This window comes from Sebastes fasciatus, chromosome 3 (genome assembly GCF_043250625.1).
Source record: "Sebastes fasciatus isolate fSebFas1 chromosome 3, fSebFas1.pri, whole genome shotgun sequence".
Taxonomy (NCBI): domain Eukaryota; kingdom Metazoa; phylum Chordata; class Actinopteri; order Perciformes; family Sebastidae; genus Sebastes; species Sebastes fasciatus.
The window spans coordinates 33527596-33550843 of record NC_133797.1 but is presented as its reverse complement, the minus strand read 5'-3'; the positions used below and the strand labels follow the sequence as shown (position 1 = coordinate 33550843).

At 41.8% G+C, this 23248-nt stretch overlaps 1 protein-coding gene across 2 annotated transcripts in view; it reads left to right on the top strand.

Annotated features, from left to right (window-relative positions):
* Positions 1 to 2173: 2173 nt before the first annotated feature.
* Positions 2174 to 23248, top strand: part of septin9b (septin 9b) — a 91522-nt gene continuing 70447 nt past the window's right edge. Inside the window, exons 1-2 of one of the 2 annotated variants that reach the window (XM_074630482.1) lie at positions 2174 to 2324; positions 2931 to 3357. In XM_074630482.1, coding sequence (XP_074486583.1) covers positions 3336 to 3357 — 22 coding nt within the window. In that variant the 5' untranslated portion in view covers positions 2174 to 2324; positions 2931 to 3335. Of the gene's footprint in view, positions 2325 to 2930; positions 3358 to 18290; positions 18446 to 23248 lie in introns of those variants that run through there. The other variant, XM_074630481.1, reaches the window with a different exon arrangement.

Genomic DNA, 23248 nt, shown 5'->3' with positions numbered 1-23248 from the left:
ATTTATGATTAGCACCAAAGTGAAGGTGTTGTTGAACAGCACTGCCTGGTCAGGGAGTGCATCTGTCAACCATAGAGAGCATCATCATGTCTTTATCTCTTTAGTATGTCTGTATTTTAGGAGTCTGCTTACACCAAAGTGATGTGAAAGGTGATGATAAAGTATCCGCAGCATTAAACGCGAACTTCGGTATTTTTCAACCTATATTTAACCTATATTTTGTATATGTGTTTTTGTGTCAAACTAACTAATAGGGATGGAGTATTGATGGATAACGCTGCAGACGGCAGCTGCTCACAAGCTGTAATATGGTGCTATTGGGGCAAGCTGGCACCGTCATTTATGGCCACTAAAAGTGCTTGTTTTTGCCATGACATGCTCTGATTGTTATTATTAGTGTCTGGCATAGAGTGCTGCAGGAATGAGTCCCAAAACCCAGAAATGAGTTAGCAATATCAGCACTTCTGGTTCCCTTGCTCGAAGTCAATGGTGTTTTTCAATGGGTTTTTAGTTGGATGCCTTCTGGCGATCGCATTCATACTTAAAAAATCATAATTTGTTGAGATTATTTTATGGAACAAAACTTGTAAGTATCATAAACGTTTGTGCAACACATGATCAGTTAAATCTGGTCTGCGCTTGTCGAAATTGAGCCAATAGCAACGCACGACCGTAGCTCCAGTTACACTACGCATGTCATAGGTCTACCCCATAGCTCAAGCAAAGAACATATATCGCTAAGAAGTGAAAGTCAATTGTTCGTTCCATTGTAACGTTGGCACCCAGCAGCAGAGCTACGCTCCCGACATTTTGCATTGTCCTTGAACAATGAAAATATAATATGCATACTATTACAGCTATTTACTTCCTTACTTATTCATTTATTTATTTAACTTTTTGCCCAGCTGCTTCCCAGAGGAGCATAAAGTGAATCATGGATGAAAGTTAGAAAAATACAGCACACAGATTTTGAGAGCAATCTCAAAGTTTTTCATGTCAAGGACCTCCAAAATCAATGTTCAATAGACCACAGACCATGGATGTATAAGAGGTTGTGTCCTGTGCTTTTGCCCATTGTGTTAGTAAATAGCCTCCAACTACAATAAATTCTGTACAAGTCATGCTACTAGCACTACTAGCTACTGGCCGATAGCCGGTTGTTTGGGAACAGAGACGTCAATACATCCAACACGGTACAGGCTTACAGCATACAGCCCATATAAGATAATAAAAGTGATGAATTACAGCCAATATATCCATTATTACAGCCGCACACAGCTAGCAGGAAGCTGGCAGAACCGGACATGTCATAAGAGCGTGCAGGACGGTGCAGTCCCATGGGTCTGATGCACGTTCATTATGCCGAGGAAAATAACTCTGGATTCCGCTGTTAGTTAATTTTACAACTTTTAGGACATAATGATTTAAATAAGGACTATTTAAGTGTACGTACTGGGAAGTTGATTTACCTCGAAAAAAAATTATCCTCTGATTTGCAGACGTCTTTTTTTATACATTCATGGCAATGACCTCATTGGCGTTTTCAGTCCAAAATGGCGGCAGCGTTACTGCAACACAATCTATGTCAAACCATTGTCAAAAAAGCTCTTGTGATATTCACGACTTCGTAAATGGAAAGTTTCTGAAAGCTTGTGTTTGTTGACGTTGTCAGAAATGACGGAGGCCATGACATTTTTTGGTGCATAATAAGTTATTATATATAAATTTTAGTCGTATATTGTTTTTCTTCATAATTTTATAATATATCTGAGGAAAATGTTGATATTCCCAACAGCCTCATCTTTGTCCTCTGTCATTATGCATATGCATTTACTGCATTATGTTGCCCGCTTGCTAACCTGCGAAATTGTTGTCTAGACGCAGACAGTAACTATTGCCATTGCTTAGCAGCAGTGTTCTCACGACACTTCTACGCCAAACATATCGTGTACACGACTTCCAGTGTTGTTAACAGACCTCACCAGTTTTATTAGAAGGCACCACGTGTCCCAGCCTCTTTCAATAAGCCTTGATTGGCCTACAAAAATACGTCTTGAAATCTCGCGAGGTATCGTGTTGCCGATGACAGGTGTGCGCAGTGCCAAGTGGGTGCCAGCCTTGATACATCCATGGTGCCAACAGGCAGAGTTTGTTGTGTTGGAGTACAGAAAGCTATAGCTTGTTTTCAGTGTCACGGCTGCATATCTAGATGATTTCCACAATGTGGATGTGGAGCCAGAGTAGCAGGGATATTCAGAATTCACAACGAGACTTCTCCTTGAACGAGACTTGGACACAATTAAACAAATCGGATCAAGCGAAAGGTAAGAAAAGCATGTTATTTCTCTGTAGGGTTCTTTCCATAATGTTGTTAGACACTTATAATAACAATCTGAGCAGGTCAGTGACAAAAACAATTTTTTTTAGTGAACATAATGTTGCTCATTTGCAGCCTTGCAGCTCAATTCGCAGCGTTATCCTTCAATAATGGACTAGTTTAAAAAAAATGTAGTCTCCTTTTGTCACTTTGGCACAAAAACATGAGAAAATAGGGTCCAGGTTAAAAAATACCCAAGTTACCCTATAAGAGTATGGGTCTGTAATATATAGCCTACTATGGAATTTGGGTCTGTTTTCATCATTATTCGTTGCTTAAATCCATCCCTCACATCATTCAATCAAACAGTCACTAGCTCACTTTTTTCACAAGCTCAAATTAAGACATAAGTTGAATTATCTATTGTTATCCAGAAGTTATTATCCATAATATACGCAGTATATAGTCTATGTAATGCAAAATATTGGAAGAATTGAGGCTCAAGGCTGGAGAATCAAGGCTGTTTTGTTCCTCTGATGAGTCCATCACATATTTTATTTCAAGGCTGTGACTAAATCATTATTTTTAATAGTACTTAATATGTTTCTTTCAGTGATGAGCCATCCACTGGATAGATACCGTGCCATCTCCAATCGGGATCCGTGCGTAAAAGCGCGTCAGTGGAAACCCCCCTCCATCCCTCCCATCACCCCCACATGCGCTCACAGTTATCTTACCATGGTCGTGCGGTCTCGAGACTCTCAACTAAAGTGCACATCATCATCGAGCTCAGCGGATCACACGGCATTTCTGCATCTGCTCTGCCTGCAGTCACACACACAGTGTCATCACGCAGTGGGAGCGAGACGCATAAGAACAAGTGCAGGGAGAAACTGACACGGAAGAGTCCACTCAGGCTTTTTTGGACGACGAGACGACAGTCCCAGGTGTCCTCTGAGGACCTGAGCACTGATTTGACTGACGACTGAGAGACGTGGACCAGCAGCAAACCCAGAGCATGAAGAAGACTCCAAATTCAGGTACAGATGTTTAAAGAAAGTAAGCTAGAATACACTTAATATAGTGCAATATATGCATCATTTTAACTTATTGTGTCAGATGAAGTATGAATTATGCATAAAAAAATGTGACCTACTTTCGGTGCAAGCTTAAGTATGATTTATAAAACACTTCTGATGTTTTTGCATGTTAAAGTAATACTGTACACTTTTCATTACATTACATGAGAAGACCTTCTTTGGATTCTGCTGAATGCTCTCTTTAAACTTTATTTCTGCTCATCTTGTCTTTTCCAAACTTGTCAAACTCTGTCACTTATTAGTCCTCCTCGCCCCTTCTGTTGTTTTGGGCCAGTTTGTTTTTCGGCTGAGTGTGCAGCACCCAGGGGAGCACCTCGGGGTCCCCTGGCTATTAAAGTCTGATGTGCATCATCATCTGTCCTTCTCAGCCTGACCTTCTGTATGGATGCACTGGCCCCTTCAGGCTGCGCTCTCTACATGGACTCATAGTGCTGCGCCACACACTTGTGTGTGTGTGCGTGTGTTTGGCTTGAACAAACATTTTTGGATGTTTGCTTGCTCGTGATGCCAGTGCGTACATGCTTTAGCCTGCTTATGCCTGCTCATGTTTGCATCTATATTGTACATGCATGGCACACAATATACATATAGTGTGTGTGTGTGTGTGTGTTATACAACACACCACTGGCTTTGCTCAGGCCCGATCTGTGCATCCCCCCCCTCTCTCAACATTTAGGAACAACACAGGATGGGCTCTGGGGAGAAAAATAAAGTGCTCGAGAATAAACAGACACACAAATGTGGCACAAGCTGATGCTGCGGAAGCTTGTGTTGAACACACGACTCATATTTAACGCTGAATTGAAGAAAATGTTCATTCATGCCAGAAAAGACTCAAATAAGATTATAAAAAAGCTCATGTCCAAGTCAAATCTTGATAAGCAATTTGCAAGTTTTGGGGGGTGTCTTTGAATAATGACAAATAAAATGGCATGGCATATGAACATTTTCTTTTCAAAGTTGTGTCTACTACATTACACATGGTCCACATTTGATATCTGCAAAAAAAAACATCTTATCAAAGTATTAACGATGTGCAAAGCAACTATCTCAAACACAGCGGCAGTCTGGAGCCAGTAAGGAATCAGTGCTTGACCTTTCAGGGAATAGAAATATGGGAAAGGTCATACTCAGAGGTGAGAGACTGGCCTGTTTAAGGAGTCTTATCACTAACTGTCAGTTTCTATCTCTGGAGATCCTCACCGCTGCACCTGCACTGACACAGAGCTGCTATACAAACACCCTCTAACTATTTGCTGTTGTCTTTATCCAGTGGTGGATTGGTGGCTTAGTAGGTGGTCAGACTGCTGGGGAGGCTGGCAGTGGGCAACAACAGTCACTCGTTAGGTGTGTGAACAGTTTTCAGGTTGTTGTGTCGTTGTTTTTACATTTTCCTACCTAGAAAACAAAGAAATTACAGATGTAGTAATCCGTCCAGAAGGCTTGGAAGAGCAAATTGGCTGCCACTGTTGACTGGATGAGGCAGAGTATTTTAACCCAGAGGTCTTTATGTACTTTGATCATTAGCTTGACTGGTAGTCTCATCTCTCTCCAGGCAAAGACAAACCATAAGACCGGGCAGCCACACTCAGCCCAAAGGTCGTAGAAGCTCCAGGAGTTTCTCAACGCGCCATCCTGACCTTAAGGTGTCAAAATGATCCATCGTGCTGGAGCATTTCATGGCTGAACTGAGAGAGAACCCAATTAGCGGTGCTTTTCCTAATGAAGATACTTTAAATAGAGAGCCTTTTAAGCCTTTTTCTGGAAATCTGTCAAGCACAAGTTGCAGTTTGAGTGGGCCGTGTGAGTTTGAGTGTGATAACACTGGAGAAAGCAGATGTTTGAAGTTGTGCAGATGTGTAAGTGGGAGCAGCTATCATCTGCTAAAATGGTCAGTACCGAACCAAGAACCTTTGTGTGAAAAACCCTTTCATATCAAATCCCTGTCAGCTTATGTTGTAAACATGTTTCATGTACTATTTACTACTATCAAAAGTTTTGAAATTTGGTACGCACATACTTTGTATCTAAGTATCTAACAGGACAACTTTGAATTTTTCTATTACTATTCTTTTATTAATAGTAAAAATTAAGATCTTTGAAAATGAGGAAAAAGCTATCATTGTGTTTCCATATCATGTTTTCCATATGAAATATTTATTTTACACTGCATGTGTGTGCATACCTTTGCTATTCAACTTATAATGAGTTAATAGATACAAAACACTTGATTGTGCTCCTTGTAGTTTCTGAGGTACAGACATTTTCTTATCATACTATATCTAGTATTTGGGCACAAGGGACTGTTGCTCTTAGTCTATTGCCCATGTGGCCAAATTCTAGATATAATATGATAAGAAAAACTCACTTTGCAGCTAAACGGTTTGACAGATTTTGAGATTTTTTCACATTTGTGCTTAGGCAAACCCAAATTAAATTTTTTAGTTGTGGGCAGAAATGGGTAGGGGTGGGAATCACCAGAGGCCCCACGATATTATCACCTCATCTTATTGCAATTTTAAACATTTTATATTGTATGTATTATATTTTATATGCTGAGTATTGTAATGAGATATATTACGATTTATTACCTTTTTTCAACTACAAATTATGCAATTTGTCAACATCTGTTTTATCTAATAAGATACAGTTTTCACTCTGTTCATCTCAGAGTTTTCATTCACATATCTTGAGGTCAGAGGTCAAGGGACCCCTTTTTAAAATGGCCACGCCTAACTTTGGAGCGTTATTTAGCGAAAAGCTAACATAACAACATAGTTTACATAGTACCAATCGATTCCTTAGGTTTTCTAGTTTCATATGATCTTCACTCTAGCCTTCTACAACCTCTGAAAGACAGAATAGCTGCCGTCGGATTGTAAAGAGGTTAATAGTTTATATAATAAAAGATAGATACTTGGCGTCTGTGTATCGATACAATATTGCCTCGCAAAATATTGCGATACTCTGCTGTATCGATTTTTTCCCCCAGCCCTCCAAATGGGTAAAGGATATATCACAAAAGCAGTAAAATACCTCAGTAACAATGTCCAAAAACGACATGCAAACCCAACTTCAAAGCTCTGCTTTTAGAAATCCCCCGCATGCTGTTTGGGAAGAGTGCATTAGATCCATGTTTCCTCCAGTCAGTCGTGCTTAATTTCATTCTCCCGAGTGGGAGCATTGTGACGTCCCTTAGATCACCAACAAAAATATGTTGTCCCCCATTTAGGAAAGGTCCGGTGAGACCCGGAGCTTGTTTGGGCTCAATGAACTGGATGTACCCACGTTGTTCCGTGGTTTCAAGTAATGTGACCCTGAATGAACAGGGAGACCCAGTGGAGTAAAATGCACTGTTCCTCCCCCTCCTTTTCTCTCTCTTTCTATCTTCCTACGCATGAGAGATCCCAGTCAGCTGTGCTATATATTCTCATGGTTAGGTCATTTTTTTAAAACAGGCTCGTCCTCAACTTGAATAGACTCCTTTGTGGTGAACATTTGCTGGAGGCTGGTTAAGTGGATTTTTGTTGGACTTTTCGTCTTTGATAGAAGATGTGATAAAAACTCAGGGAAGCGTTCTTGATGTTGACTTGTGGATGAAACTGACAGATGATGTATTTTTAGGTCGTCATGTTAGATTTTTATATACAACATACACTGAGTACCACAATGCTGCATGTCATCTGTGCCAGTTTTACAAGGAAATGGCTAATTATTACAGTGACTCAACATCTCAACGCTGTGCAGCACACTGGAGGGGGTGATATAGGATTTAGCCTGCTGGATTAGATGTACTGTAGTGGGTGACATGATCAGACTTTGGCCCACACACTACAGTATTTGAGCTGAATTTTGTTAGGACACGTTGGACAGGGGATGTACTTCTAATGAGAATAGGCCACTTTTCATAGCACAGGTCCTATCTGCATCCAAACACAAATGGTCATTAGCATTTATTGAATTCCAGTGGAATTAAATCATGATGATATGATCATATCATGACATCGTTAACAATGTGTTTACATTGCAGTCAGTACAGACTACATGGCGTACAAATGACACGCCAAAAAGCAAGAACGGCGTTCTTATTACATGCAAAATTACTTGCGATTACCGTGTCATTCATATGCCATTTAGTGCAACCGGGTTGATTGATTATATTATATTATATGTATTTGTTTAATAGTATAATCTACAGAAAATAGTGGAAAATGTCCACCACAAGTTACAAGAGTGGGTGACGTAATACAAATGTTTGGCATTTCTGCCTGATAAATTACTTCATTACCTCCACCGAGGAGGTTATGTTATGGTTTGGTTTGTTGGATTGTTTGTCCGTTTGTCAGCAGGATAACGGGAAAACTACTGAGCTGATTTTCATGAAACTCGGTGGAAGGGTGTAGCATGGGCCAAAGGAAGAACCCATTACATTTAGGAGCAGAACGGTTTGATAAAGGTAAACTCATGCAGGTCAAAAGAGTAGAAATACTATTCTACGTCCACTGCTCACTGCCCATCACTATAAAAGTCACAACAACACGAGACTGAGGTCTAACTGGTCACAGATCAGTCATATAGTCCGCTGATGTCAAATCAAGCTCAGCATGATTAGGGGGGATTAGCTACAGTACCATTGGGTCTAACTGGTTTCTTAAAACTGCAGTGACACTGCAGCATCCATCATGTCATCCATCCTCCCACTGAACCACACCAGTAGGTCCCACAGAGAACGAGCAGATGAGGGGAGTCAATACAGCTCTTTATTTCACCTCAACAATGGCTCTTCAGTGACAGCTGAGCCAGATTCCCTTCAGTCTGAGTCATATATTGGCCCGGACTGCCACCACATTCACTACTACTCCATGTGATAATAAAGCTGTCTTTATTACATCGCTATTCATCGATGAGCGCCTATTTAATTCACTACCTAAGAGTCAAGCTGCCAAGCCTCTCCGGTTCATATAATCCTTATCACATTAAAATCCCTGCTTGAAAGCCTTCGTGAGTATTAGACTACCTTTTATCAGTCTTCTTTCGTGAGTGCCAAGTACAAAAGCTCACCGTCTTAGCCCCCGAGGGCTGCCTTACATACCGGTTACTCAACAAAAGTTTCTGTCATTGAAAGGACTGAACTTTTTCCCCTCAGATAAACTTTCCATCAGCTATTAGCCTAATCCTTTCAGTCCCACCACAGGAAGTGACACATGGTTTTTGCTCCGTCTCTCATGGTTTCATCACTCAGTTTATCTCTCCTCACAGCTGTAATTCCTATCTGATTAAACTCAGCTCTGGGCTCTGAAACGCTGACCCATGCTTCATCAATGCATGCGTACCATGAAGGAGACCTCTCTCGTTGCTGCTGCTGAATAGTCCCATAGACCCTCGCAGTGCACGTGCACACACTAATGCAACATATGACATCATCTGCCACTGTGTCAGAGTTTAGCTATAAATAGAGATGGATGATGGTGACGTTTCAGCTTAACAAAGCCCCCCCCCTGTGAATAACATAAGGATGAAAACGGGCCATGTCACTGCTGCTTATCATGATGAGCAGCCAGCCAGGCGTGAATGATTTCGCCGCGTGTTCATTAAAGAAACACCTGATGTTACAAGCATATGCCATTAGTAAAGCACGGGCCGATCATAACGAGAGCATCACTGTTCCTTTGCGTTTGTGTTTCTGTGATCATTGGATGTAGTACAAGGAATAACATTAACATTTATATGTTTCCGTCTTATGTGAGAGGTTTTGTTTGTGTATGCATGGATACAAATTAAAATGGTTTAGAACAAAAGAAACATAGGCGACCTTATCCTTATCCTTCACATTTTATAATACCATAACACTAAAACCACTCGTACTTTCACAGAGATTTAAATTCTATAAATTAGTTCACTGTAATTTCCCAACAATCATCAGAAGTGTTTATGTATTTGTGCCAAAAACTGTAAATTGGCAGACAAATCCTTATCTGATTTTTTTACTCTGAAAAAAACTTATTGACCGGAAAAAATCCAGTGTCAGTCGGGCCCTACCAAGACATCATATCGTCATTTAAAGGGACTGTATGTAAGTTTTTACATGTATAAATGTGTTTTAATCGTTTTTTATTTCCAACGTGTGAATAGATTGTAACCTAACCTAAAAGATTAGACCTTCCGCGACTTTCTGGGTTTCCTCTATCAGCCTGTAGACTGCTTTTAATGTGAAGAATGCGGGACGTTTTTTTGGGGAAAAATCCAACCAGATGTGACGTCATGCGCGCTCACGAGTGCCTTTATTTTCAGCTCTGCTTCAGGGCCAACAGTGTGCACCGATAGCTAATGTTTGGTTAGAAATGGCGTCCGATTATTCCCCCACCACAACTCAGACACCAACACAAACTCATCGGAAGCACAAAAAAAACAAAGTTATATCTGGTGAAGATACAAAACAGGAATGTGACCAACGTTGGAGGAAAACTAGCATCAACATCGGCCGGGCCTTCGATTCAGGGAGGGACCTTCGTTTGGTTTTTGGAATCAAAACGGACCCCGAGCTGGCAAAATTCCTATTCAACAGGTAAGCTAACATTACTGCCAAGTATGTGAAATATGTAAGGGATAGTGTACAGCGAGCCGGTCATTGTTGTGAAAGAAACCCCGACAGGGCGATGCCGCTCTCATCACCCTGAAGGGGTTTCTTTCACAACAATGACCCGCTCGCTGTACATTATCCCGCTTATTACACGGCTACTTACTTAAGAAATCAATATTTTGACACAAAAACGGTCCGTCAGAGTCCGACATCAGAACTGCGCCCATAGCAACAGTCTGCTATACATAGCAACGGTCTGCTATAAAGAACTTACAGACCGCAGAACGCCGTGATTGACCAATCAGAATCGAGTATTCAACACAGCCGTGTAATAAATAGTGATATTGTGGTTTTAGCTGTCAATCACGTTCAGTCTCATGTGTGTCACCTCACTGTTTTAACCGATGCCCGCTTGCATCCATGTAGTGCGTGTGGGTGTCACTGTTAACAAGCAATTTCTGATTCTTACATAGATCCCCTTTAATGAGGAAATCAGAAAACTCTATTGCTAATAAATTCTACAAGACATTACGTAATGGCTCGGCGTAATAAAACTGCATATAGACGCAGTATGTTTTTCACACTCAGTCGTCTTGCATTTATTCGGGACGCGCTCCGTCGCCAAACTACACATGAACAGAGATCACCGCAGAGCTCGTGTGTCAGGAGCTTGCTGCGTGTGTTCGCATGCACGTGTGTCTTGTGTAAGTGTGTGTGTGTATGTGTGTAGAGTATGTGTAGACCGTCTGGGTCCGAGTTGTGGATTTAGACATCAGGAGCTTGGCATGCTGATTACAGAGGTCCAAAGCCACAGGGAACCACAGGAACTCTCTTTCTCTCTCCAGCACCATCCCTCCATCAGTTCGGGCTAATTTGCAGAGATGGAGGTTAACGCAACGCGCCTCGGGCTGCGGGCTAATGTGGATGCTTTCTGTGCCTTTATGATAATCACATAGCTTTGCTCCTCTCATCCATGCTGCGTCTAAGCTTACCTTCACTCAATTACCTAATGCACAGTTAAGCAGTGAGGATTGTAACAGCACAAAGCACAATGAGGTATATTACACACTGTAGCAAACACTAAGCACTGCTGACAGGCTGTTATTGTTCCAGCTTAACTCATTTCATATGGATTTGTGTAGCCAATATTTCAGGCAGTTTTTATGCTTGCTCCAGTGCCACTCAAAACCACAAAAAGGAGTTCTTACTGCAGAATGGATAAAAGACCCAGTGGCTGCTTCTAGTCTATCTGCAATATCCACATACATACTGTACTTATCAATTGCTACAGCAGACTCCTTCTTTCCTGCAAGGGAGGATATCCCATTTTTACATCCAGCTCCCTCTCACATCTAATGATTACCTTATGGCGAGGAGGAAATGGCCAGCAGTGTTACCACAGCCATGCTGGGACAGACAGACTGCACTACTAGCACTTTTACAGCCCCTGACAGTCCAAATGACCTGAGAACGGGATTTAAATTGTCAGAGAGCTGGAAGAGAGGAGCCTACATGACTTATAGGTTAAAGAAACTGAGTTTTTCTGTGAACTGGATTCGACTGTGTGAGTGTGTTTCTCCACGTATGTGTGTGTTTGTCATGAGTAACCGGGTCATGTATTGGTTATCATCATGATTTTTTTTTTCTGGTTCTCGCAGACGATTGGTTGAGTGCATCTCAGCATTCACTGGAAGTCGTGCCAGTTGCTGACTCAACATCAGACTTCGGCCCTGAGTTTTGCGCTTTGTTTTGACTACAGATTTTATGAGCTGTGAAACATCTTCACTGGTTGGGAATTTGTGATAATATGTTTAAGTATTGAGGTCAGAGTTTCTGTGTGGATTTTTCAGTGGATTATTCATACCGCTGGAGGCTTAGGTCTGCCTCATTTTTTATGTTTTGTTGTATTTTTAGCCATGCTAGTGGCACGGTCCCCTGACTTCTCATCTAGCATCACCAGCAGGTCTAATGTGTTGGTTTATAACCACACTAATGACACCCAGATCAGCTTTAGCTGATTTGTGTTTAGTGCCAATTAGCAGGTCTTAGCATGCTAAACTAAAACGGTGAAAATGGTAAAGTAGTTATGGAGAACCATATATGTCAAATGAGTCCATGGGAATTTCAAAAGTGGGTTTCCAGACAAAGATTTGCAAATTGCATATAAATGATATGTTTACAATTCTCAGACAATCACTCATACCTTTTTATTGAATCCAGGCTCACTGTGTTCACTTTACCCAGCAGGTCAGCAGTTCTGGAAATACCAAACTAGTGAATGGGAAGCAGACTGAGAGATACGGCTTTCATTTTTTACCTGAGATGCATTATATTTAATATATTTGATGCAATGTGAAAAAGAAAAAACACATCAAGTCACTGAGTTTATATTAAAGAACAACAGCAGACCAGCTCTTCCGTTCTGCATACACTCGGTCAGATTCAGTGGGAATCGTGTGTGTGTGTGTGTGTGTGTGTGTGTGTGGGGCCATGTGGCTGCCATCAAGCCAGGCTGGGAAGTCTGATTGGAAAATAGAGATACAATCAGATCTTGTTATCCCCAGATTGCTGTAATGATGTGTACTTACAGTGTCTGAATAACTCCCGGGCTTATTCAGGATGGTTCATTGTGTTTAAGAGGACTGCTCGTCAAAAATGAATTCCAGATTCAAAACCTCACAGCTGTTATTGTAGAAAAACCCTGAGAACCACCATCACCATCACAGTGGTACTTAAGCATTACTCAGATGATGTCTCTCTGTGCTGTTTAGAAGATTGGTCGCCCATTATTTTATATTTCTCCAATTTGATAGAATAACACGTACAAAATGAAAATCTTTCTGGAGCGAGCGATGGGAGCTCTTTGTGTTTACAAAAAATGCATTTCCTCACAGTTTGCATGAGAGCACGGGGTCTGCTTTTAAATTTGGCTTGTGTAGATGAGTGATGTGAAGAGTTGTGTCGTCCCCGTACATGCCCCAGGTTGGATGTGTAGGCTGGAGCAGCAGCAGCAGGGGCAACAAATGAAGAGGACAGCGCCTCTTTCTCTCTTTCTCTCTCTCTCTTTCTCTGTGCATGTGTGTGGGCATGACGGAGACGAGGCATCGCATGGGGAAGATGAGTGCCGCGTAGCGCTCTGGTGAGGTCATCAGACTGTGGCTAGCAGCACCACCACTCTCTTTTTCATTCTCCAGCGTCTCCTTGAACCTCTGCGGTTATGTTGGGACAAAGGAGGTTGTTTGGGGACATGAGGGAATAAAGAGAGTGTTTGTGCCTGTTAGGCCTATTACAGCACTTGATAATGTGCCAACACATCGATCTAGTGTTCGTGTGATAGATTTAATTTGACACTGAACCACAGATCAATACACTAAAGGTGTTTGCCGACACGCCACGGCGCCCTTCAGAGTTTAGTTCGTGTAGATCTCGCGTGTGTTTTTCACCCCTGAAGACACGAGCAGCATCAGCTCCTCTTCCTCACCTTTATCTCCTTTCTTCTTCCCCTCCATTTACCTCTTTCACTACTCGCTCCTCCTCTTCTTCCTTTCATCTTTTATCGTCATCCCACTGTTCTTTCTCCTTCATTGTGCATCGCCGCCCTGCAGGCATCCCTTTAGTGTTGGCTGGCATGCTGGTGAGTTTTTTTTTTTTTCTTTGCTCGACTGTTATATAACTATATTTAGCATGTTTGAGTCACGCGTTTGGCCATAGGTCGTGCTCTGAAGTGACGGCTTACATTAATGTGCACCCCAAGGCTCACCATCCACCCGTAGTCAATGTGTGATACACAGTTTTTTTTGGGAGGGATGTGTGTGTGTGTGTGTGTGTGTGTGTGTGCTTGAGTTTGTCTCGCATGAGTGAACAAGCACACGTGTCCGTCTGTGCCTCATGACCATCTGCGTCGTCGGGTGAAAATATAGGCTACGCATTTGGTATATGTAAGTCGAAAAAAAAGAGTGTGTGTATGTTTACAGGGTGTACTGTCATGCGAGAGGAATCTGCTCAGATAACCCTGGTTTTAAGTGGATGTTCCTGTGTTCATATGCATTTTCTTTTTCAGTTTGAGTGTGTACATGTGTGTGTGTGTGTGTGTGTGGTGGGAGGGTCTGGCTGTATCTCGCCAGCAGGTCGAGATGATGGAGAGGGCAGGTGATGAAAGGTATGAGTGAGGGAGGCCCTCTCAGTCCGTCCTCTCTTGCATCAGTTTGTCTGAATTATGTCCTTTACAAGCTTCATTTACTGTAAAACAGCAGTGTACAGCTTCTTCTGGCACCGGGAAACACAAGGAAGTCAGGATTACTCATTGGATTGATATGTGGTTGCAAAACCCAAAATACTTTCGAAAGATTTAATTTGTACTTATGTTGTTTAAAGGTAGGGTTGGTAGAAATTAGAGCAGTGGTTCCAAACCTTTTTCTTTAGGGGACCCCTTTTCTATCATTGAGTAAACTGACGAGCCCTGACTAAGTGATATATTTTAAGGATATTTCATATTATATTCAATACATAACAATAACAGTACATACCAACTGATAAACTATACAATTAACACAAATAATGAATGCAATTACTGCAGGAAGTTTGTGTAAAACGAGTGATTTGGATGAATTTTGAGCAGATTATTTCCTGTGAATATTCCATCAGATGAGTTTTCCTGTTATGTATTAGACTGTATAGACTGTAGGTCTTCATCAGGCCTTGAAACGTTTTTTTAAGCCCTTACGAAGACCTACAGTGGTCGAAACATGTTGGCTTTTTAAACAACTTAGCCACTACAATAAAGGCTTTTTAATATATTTCCTTCCTCGTTGCCGCTTGTTTTAATATTTTGGAGTGCCTAGAATTCCTCCCTGTCTATCCTTTTCACTAACAACTTTGGATAAACTGCAACAGTAGCAGTGCTTCATGTGCGCACAAACACATGGCATACATGTGTGTACGTGTATGTTGGAACATGTGTGTTGTGTGTAACGCATATGAGAGTCAACAAATGCATAAGCACATGTTGTCTGCTATTTTGACCCTGACCCTGTGATTAACTGCAGCGTTTTAAGTCTGGAAAATGATCACGAGACATAAAGAGAAAGCCAGCAGCCAAAAGAGACACGTCTCTATTTTTAAAACCACACTTTTGTCACAGCACCAGCATCCAGATTTCCATATGGATCCAGCATCAAAAGACTCATTTAGAATTTTTTTTTATCACCTTGATCAGAATTTAAATTGTGGTCGCTGTGGGCACATGGTTGTACTTCAGTGGCATTCTTGCACAAATATAAAAGGAGGCATCTGACTTTATTTATCAAAAACACAGTATTTGGATAACACGCCATCACATGCACAGAGACTGCTGACCAGACAAGTTGAATAGAGTTGCCCTTCAAAATAAAACAATCTGACGTTGACCGCCCCAACTCAGACCAAGTCGACGGTCGGCCGTCGGTGAGTGCCCGTCGGCCTAGTTTTTCTGGTGTGTCCCGCACCCATCAGTGAGAGAAATCACTCTGATTGGCTGTTCAGCATAAATTAATCATTGCACGATAAGAGAAACGGACGTGAGGAAAGCAAGCAAACTAGTAAAGTCAAGAGGAAAAACACAGAGGGCTCTTCTCATTTTTCATCTTTATCTAATCTGATGATTCCAATACACGGATATTTTCACAGCGACATGGCCATCTGGAATGAGGCTAAGAATACAGACTACAGCGACCTGCTGGAGAGTTGTTCCATCCCACGCAGGCGCAGAACATACGTCCTAACTGGACGTCGGCTGTAGTCTTTGCGTTGTGTTCGAGTGCAACTTGTCGGCCAAAATAAAGGCGGCGTGAGGCGACGCAACAGGCGGCCTTCGTCGCCGCTAGTTCTCTGATGTCGGGTTGGTGTGTCTAATCCTTTATTAGTTAATGTATGAATACATACAAATATAAATAAGCACCATAATGGCAATCCCTTATCACTATTACATGTTTTAAATGGCATAATATCAATACAATTACATCTTGGCTTGCACACTGAAATAGCCATTTAGTCCAAAACTTCTACATTCCAACTAAATAATAATGTAAAGAGGTAAATCACACTTCATCGGCTTATATAAATCATGTTTTTCCTCTGATCTTTAGAATTAGTCAGAGGGCCTTACTGAGGCTAAATCTACTCTCAGTGCAGTTACACTTGAATATCCCTAATCTGCCTCCTCTGCTCTGCTTCTCCTCACTGCTTTATTACGGATGTCAGAAACGGCCCCAGGACTGCAGGGGAGTGGAAGCTCTGTGTGTTTGTGAAGTGGTCTGTATCACTCAGGATGCTCCACCCATCTACCATTTTGTGTTCATATCATAAATGTATATTGTAAAATGTAAAATACTGTGAGGATTCTTAGTCTTAAAAGCTCTGAAATGTCTGAAATATTTGGCCGCTGAGAGCTAAATGCTCTCCGTATCAGAGCAGGTCAGATAGAGAGAGGCGTTTGTCATCACTGCATGCCTGGAGAAACACCAGGTCACACAGTATCAGTGCTTCATCCAAGCACCGACCTCACCCAGGAAAGATGTTCCTATTGGGTCCAACACTACCAGATTGTGTGTTTCTGTCGTCCGTCTGTGTTTGCATGCATGATTACTGCTAGTGTTACTATGTGTAAATCTGGCCGATGTCAGTTGAGAAGGGATGTTCCTTGTAAGAAAGAGGAAGAGGAAGTGAGCTGTGCCTTCTCTCCCTGACACAAAAACAAAGATTGTGTGTGCGTATTGTGTTTTCTTGGGAGTTTCTCATCAAGACGACGGCTCCCTAAGCGGCCCCTGACCTTGTCTCAACTGCAAGTTGAGGATCAGAGTCTAAGCATGACGTGTGTGCTGCTCTGGTAATACCGGGGATTTTTGCCGCAGACATAAATTCTCTCGAATGATAATGCGTTTAGACTGTGAGCAACACGATGAACATCATGATGTCCAGTCATTTCCTACAGAGCTGATGCTGAGCGATAATCAGCTGACGGACGGGATGTCAACAAGCTTGTTGACATCTTATAACACTGATTATGATTATAAACAAACCGTATTAAGAAGCACTTCATACACAAGGACCCGGGACAGAATACTCTTATATAATAATACTCAGTAATAATAATACTCAGTCCGCTCAGATGATGACTTTATGTGTACCATAGACTGTATAGAAGAAGTGGACGTAGTCATCGTGACGTCACCCATTGCTGTTTTGAAGCCGTTTTGAGTCATTTTGGCAGTTGGCATTATGGTTTTTCTCTGTCGCAATCTTTTGCAACCAGAAGTGACATGAGAGGGTGGAGCTAAGTACAACTGAATGCTGAATAAGACATTTTTAGGTGACCAAAATTGTATAATTAACTTTCATGAGCTAAAAACACAATGTGAAAGGATTAAAGTTGTAAGACGAAAACACGGACAACTCCCAGACCGGACAGCATTGTGGTAACGACCTGTCAATCACGAGGTAGCCACTCCCTAAAGCATCCCCTGCTTTATGATCTATCTGACTCTAAATGGGAACATAATTTACTAAGTGAACATCATGCTGTATTGAAGAAGACTTGAAACTAGCGATTGAGACCATAAACTCATGTTTACAATGTTTTCTGACGTAATAAATCAAGTGAGATGTAGGGTCATTTTCTCATAGACTTCTATATAATCTGACTCCTTTTTGCAACCAGAGGAGTCGCCCCCTGCTGGCTGTTAGAAAGAATGCAAGTTTATGGCCACATTGGCTTCACTTTTCAGACCTGGTGGTAGCCACCTGGTTTCTACATCCTGACTAGAGGTGATGATGACATGAAAGAGTGTGTGTTGTTGGTATAGTGCAGGATATCTTGGTGGACTGCCGGAGTTTTCCTTTATAATAAGTGGACTGAGTTTATTTTCAGATTAGGACCTCTGGTCAAAGGGCTAAGGATCTATTTCAAAGACACAATAGAGCTTCAGTGTCGGGGGAGCGTCTTTGTGTATGTATGTGTGTGAGGGAGACTAGATTCAGTATCTAGGGAATAATAGAAAACATTGGAGAGAGCGAAGGGAGAACAGAGGTACAAAAGTGTCAGCTTGTGTGTATCTGGGATAACAGCCTGCATCATGTTGGTGTGTGTCGGAGAGAACGAGCGCTACAAGAGAGAGAAGGCAAAAGAAAGCGACTCCATATGACTCGCACATGGCTGCGGACGTCTGCTCCGTTCACTTGTTATCCTGACAGACTGAAGACATTAAAACTTGGGAGGAAGTAAGAGCGAGGAGGGAGGAAAAGGAGGGAGGAGAGAGGGAGGGTTGAGAGAGGGGGACAGGGTGACTAAGTTAGGAGAAAGGGGAAGTCTTCATGAAGAAAAAAAAAAAAGGGGAAGGCAAGGAGAGAAAAAGCAGAGGTTACATGTGGCTATTTGAGGTAGCCGTTGAGTTATGGAGCGAGACAGAATAGCCGGTAAGTTGTGGCTTTTTCCAACTTATTTCATACTTTAACGCTGAGAAGGCTTTGTTTGGGAGGGACTTTATTTGACTCTTTTCTTTGTCGCTTCTTAGCAGTGGCAGTAATCAGCTATAAGCTACCGTGGTTGTGTTGGCTTTATTTCACCAGTTAGGGTGGTTTAGAAACCTCTTCTGTGTCTGTATGTCTGTCTACATGTTAACTTTACCCCTCTTATTTATTTCTCACATGTGTTGTCTGACCTTTTCAGACGTTTCCTCTGTCATTCTCATTGAATGAACCACCACAGTTAAGCTCTCTGTGAAGTGCACAGTAGTAACTGAGTAGCTACTACCATAAGCAGAGCAACATTGAGTAAACCTCATGTGATGGGCTGTCAAACACGACTTCCCAGATCCAGGAAACGTAATCTTCAACTGTGCAAAGTGGCTGCTGTGCTGTAATTGGCAGCCTCGGGTTCGGATACTGACTTAACAGCTGACCCACATACAGTATGCGCAAACTATGATCCGACTATAGACGGAGGGAGTTAAATCACCACATGATTGGATTTTAAGCAGAAGGAGTCCAGTTGTCAGATTAATTCTGACTGACACAGATGGTTTATTTTTAAGTTACGGGGAGTGGAAACCAGAGCTCATATGTCGGCTTTTTGTTTTTGACAGACAGCAGTACTCTTTTGAGGAATGTTTAGCGTGCATCAGAGTCTGTTTACTGTCCCAAACGCATGTGGCGTTAAAAAAACTCTCAGTAGCTTCTGGCATGACTATTCCTCAAGAGAGACACTTCTTGTTTCCTTTTAACCAGTCACTCTTTTATTGATTGTAATTGTTTAGTGCCAATTGAGATTCAGTGCTCGGGGCCCATATGTGTTCAGTCTGTGCTGAGAGGATAAGACTAATCTGGCATCTTGCTGTGATTAAGGCTGGACATCAAGCTGGGTCGACACGTTGCAAATTAGCCTTTAATTCGACTGTTAATAAAGTGGCTGGGTTTGGTGAGCCGTGTGATGCATACAGACACACCGCGCACCCATTTTTCACATTTTGTATCACCACTTGGTGGCAGTGTTGCAGTGTCATTTTGTCCTCTTCAGTGCAGCCACCATTTCCCTGTTGAAATGTTCCATGTGGATGATTCATATTGTGCAGACAGAGGGATTTTTTTTATGGGAGAAATGGAGGAATTTAGTAACTCCAGTTGGGGCCGTGTGGTAGAGAAGTGAGGTGGTGCAGCATTATGGCATGCATCACTTCCTCCCCCCCCCCCGTCACTCCTCTCAGTTAAGGAAGTCCTGCATGGGCTGAGCGACTTCCTGGTTTTCAACCTGTGCTGTGTTTGGACCCGTTGCCTTGACAACAGCCATCGCCCCGACCTCCCCCCACCTCTGATCCCTTCAGACTTTGTTTTGATAGGAGTTCAGGCTGTAGGTGGCATTTTCAACCTCTTGATTGTCATCTGTATCACCTCCATCTTGACCCTTAAGTGCTTCCTACTTTGCTTTTTCCCCGAGCCTGCTCAGGATTAAAATAATACGTTCAACGTGACGTGTCATCTGCCATGACTGTCCAGTACGTATGGTCACCACATTGACAGTCGCTAATTGGTGACGCATTGCCGTGAAAATACAGAACAAAGGGAAAAGAAAAGAAAGGGATTGAGTCTGGAAATGAGAGAAACCGTCGTGTCATGTTGCTTTATGCTCTGCCAATTAAACAGGAAGAAAAAATCGCTGTCTCGTCTGCTGGGATGACACTAATTGCAGTATTTGTGTGGCCTGTTTAGCTTCAAACTGACAACAATAAAAGGAGAGATTCAGTAGTTTGAGTTGAGGATTACAAGTTGGACAACCTTCTTTGATAGTTTTTGACATATTTATACTGTACACTCCCCTTCGGGGAATAAGTCGATTAAAACCTGTTTGCATTTGTTAACATGAAGGCCAGGACCCATACATACTCACATTTCTTTCCCCCTATATTCTAACATACATAATATTGTGATTCATGATGTAGCACTTAGGGGTGGGGGATGAAATTGATACAGCATAGTATGGCAATATTTTGCGTGGCAATATTTTATCAATACAGGGACGTCAAATATCTTTTATTATATAAACTATTAACCTCTGAAGGAATTGATTGGTACCAACCATGTCATGTTAGCTTGTCGGGATGAGTGCTAAATAGTGCTCCAAAGTTACGCTAAATTTTGGCGAGGAAAAACTGGCATTTTCAAAGGGGTCCCTTGACCCCTGACCTCAAGATATGTGAATGAAAACTCTGAGATGAACAAAGTGAAAACTGTATCTTATGAAGTTGGGCATACACTGTACGAATTTAGAGATGTTGTTGTGTAACTCCTACTCCTACTGTACGAGTAGACCGTTTGCGATGTAAAGCCAAAGTTCACCATTTAAGTGCTCAGACTGTACGGTCCGATCGTCAGCCACGACCTGAGTGCTCACACTGTATGTGTAAAATAGAAAAAAAAACACGGCCCGTCGGCCCTCTGCGGTTGACAGTTGCAAATAAAGATTAGTTTCAAAGCTCTGAGGCAGGTAAAGTTTGTCTGCTAGCAGAGGTCTGTAAAGGGTCACAATGCTAACAAGGCAGAAACGTACAGCCACGATCATCTGTGACATCCTGTCTGCTGAAGCGTCTAAAAAAAACGAGGCGCCGACGTATATAGACTCGCAGGTGGCTCGGAAGAAGTTTACAGTATGCCTTGTATCACTCTTTCTATTAAAAGTCAACATTTGACTTATTTTGGTTCCACTTGGTCTCATAAAGAGCAGCACATGATGTTCAATGGTACTTTTAAATGGGCCTTTAATTTAACTGTACTTTAATGGTATGTGAGCTCTCGCTCTCTTTGAGTCTTTCCCTCTTTTTCACATGTGAATCTACAGTTTTAGAAGTGCTGATGTATCCACCCAGAGCCCTGTATACTCTCACCCTAAAACCCACGTGCATAGATCCCCACCCACTCCTCCACAAACACACATAAACCCGGAGTTAAAGGAACTCAAGGAAATCACAGAGCTCACCATGTTCCATAAAATAAGTGTACAGGATATCCTCTATGAGTGAACGCCCCGCCGTCCTCCTCCCACTGCCCTCCCAGTATCTCACCTCATATTGTTCCTCAGATTATTATTTCGTAATGATAAGTGATGGAGACTGTGAAAGCAGCCAGCACGGGGAGTTCAGGAAACGGACCGGGAAGCCCCACCTTCAGTCCACCCAAGGGAGGATCTCTGACAGGTGAAATTAATCAACATGATGGAAGCACAGGTCAAGCCAGGGGGTGATATAACAGAAATAGATCCTCAGTGAAAGCTCATTCAGGTGGTTGTTTACAAGCAGCTGTGTTTGTGGTCAGCAAGGTGCAAACAGGAAATCAGCAAGTGTCAAACTGCTAATACAGAGACAAGCTAAGTGTGGGGATCTTGCATTTCATGCACAATACATGTGCACAAAAACAACAATATGTGTTACTTTTCATGCCACCAGATACATGTCTGTCCATAATTATAGTATTATTACATTATAAACTTTTGATAAATGCATTTTTGGAACATATTTACAGAATTTTATGCAAAAGATGCACTCACAATGGTCAGCATTTAACTCACCGTATTTAACAGACGTGTATTTCTTTAAAGCATCACAATACCAAAATAATATTTTATGCAAACTTCTAAAAATGAAAGGTGCTAAAGGCAAGATTGCAAGCATTTCTATTGCCTCCGCACAACACTCAACATAATGGCTCACTAGCCAGTGGGGCACGCTCACATGCACTAAAAGGCACGCACGGCCGGCCCGGCTATGTAAACAAAGCACAGAGAAGCTCTGATCACAAAACAGAGAGGGAGAGTGACTTCATTCTCTGCAAATAGTTCTTTGCTGATATATTAACGGTCTGAATATCAAATTTAGCATCTTTAAGTATTTTATATTTGTGACTTTGGTTTGAATTCATGGAACAAATAAGTTTTGCTCACAAATTGCAGCACGTGACACTAAGAGTACATCACTTACATGCATATTAGGGCTGTCAATCGATTAAAAGAGTTAATCACGATTAATCGCGAATAAATCACAAATTTTTCATCTGTTCAAAATGTGCCTTAAAAGGAGATTTGTCAAGTATTTAACACTCTTATCAACATGGGAGTGTGCAAATATGCTTTCTTTGTACAAATGTATGTACATATTTATTATTGGAAATCAATTAACAACACAAAACAATGACAAATATTGTCCAGAAACCCTCACAGGTACTGCATTTAGCATACAAATATGCTCTAATCATAACATGGCAAACTGCAGCCCAACAGGCAACAACAGCTGTCAGTGTGTCAGTGTGCTGACTTGACTATGACTTGCTCCAAACTGCATGTGATTATCATAAAGTGGGCATGTCTGTAAAGGGGAGACTCGTGGGTACCCAGAGAACCCATTTTCATTCACATATCTTGAGGTCAGACGTCAAGGGACCTCTTTGAAAATGGCCATGACAGTTTATTCTCGCCAAAATTTAGAATAGACGTTATTTAACCTCCTTCGCGACAAGCTAGTATGACATGGTACCAATGGATTCTTTAGGTTTTCTAGTTTCATCTGATATGTATCTTCACTCTAGCTTTAAAACTAAGTAAGTAGGTAAGAGATGAGAGCATCATCTATACTTTTATCACCTCTGACATTCAAACAGACATGAAACTAAATGTGCACGCTCTAATCTTCACAGTGGTATCACCTCTGTAGGTGTGCACTTTGTCCACAGATGGAT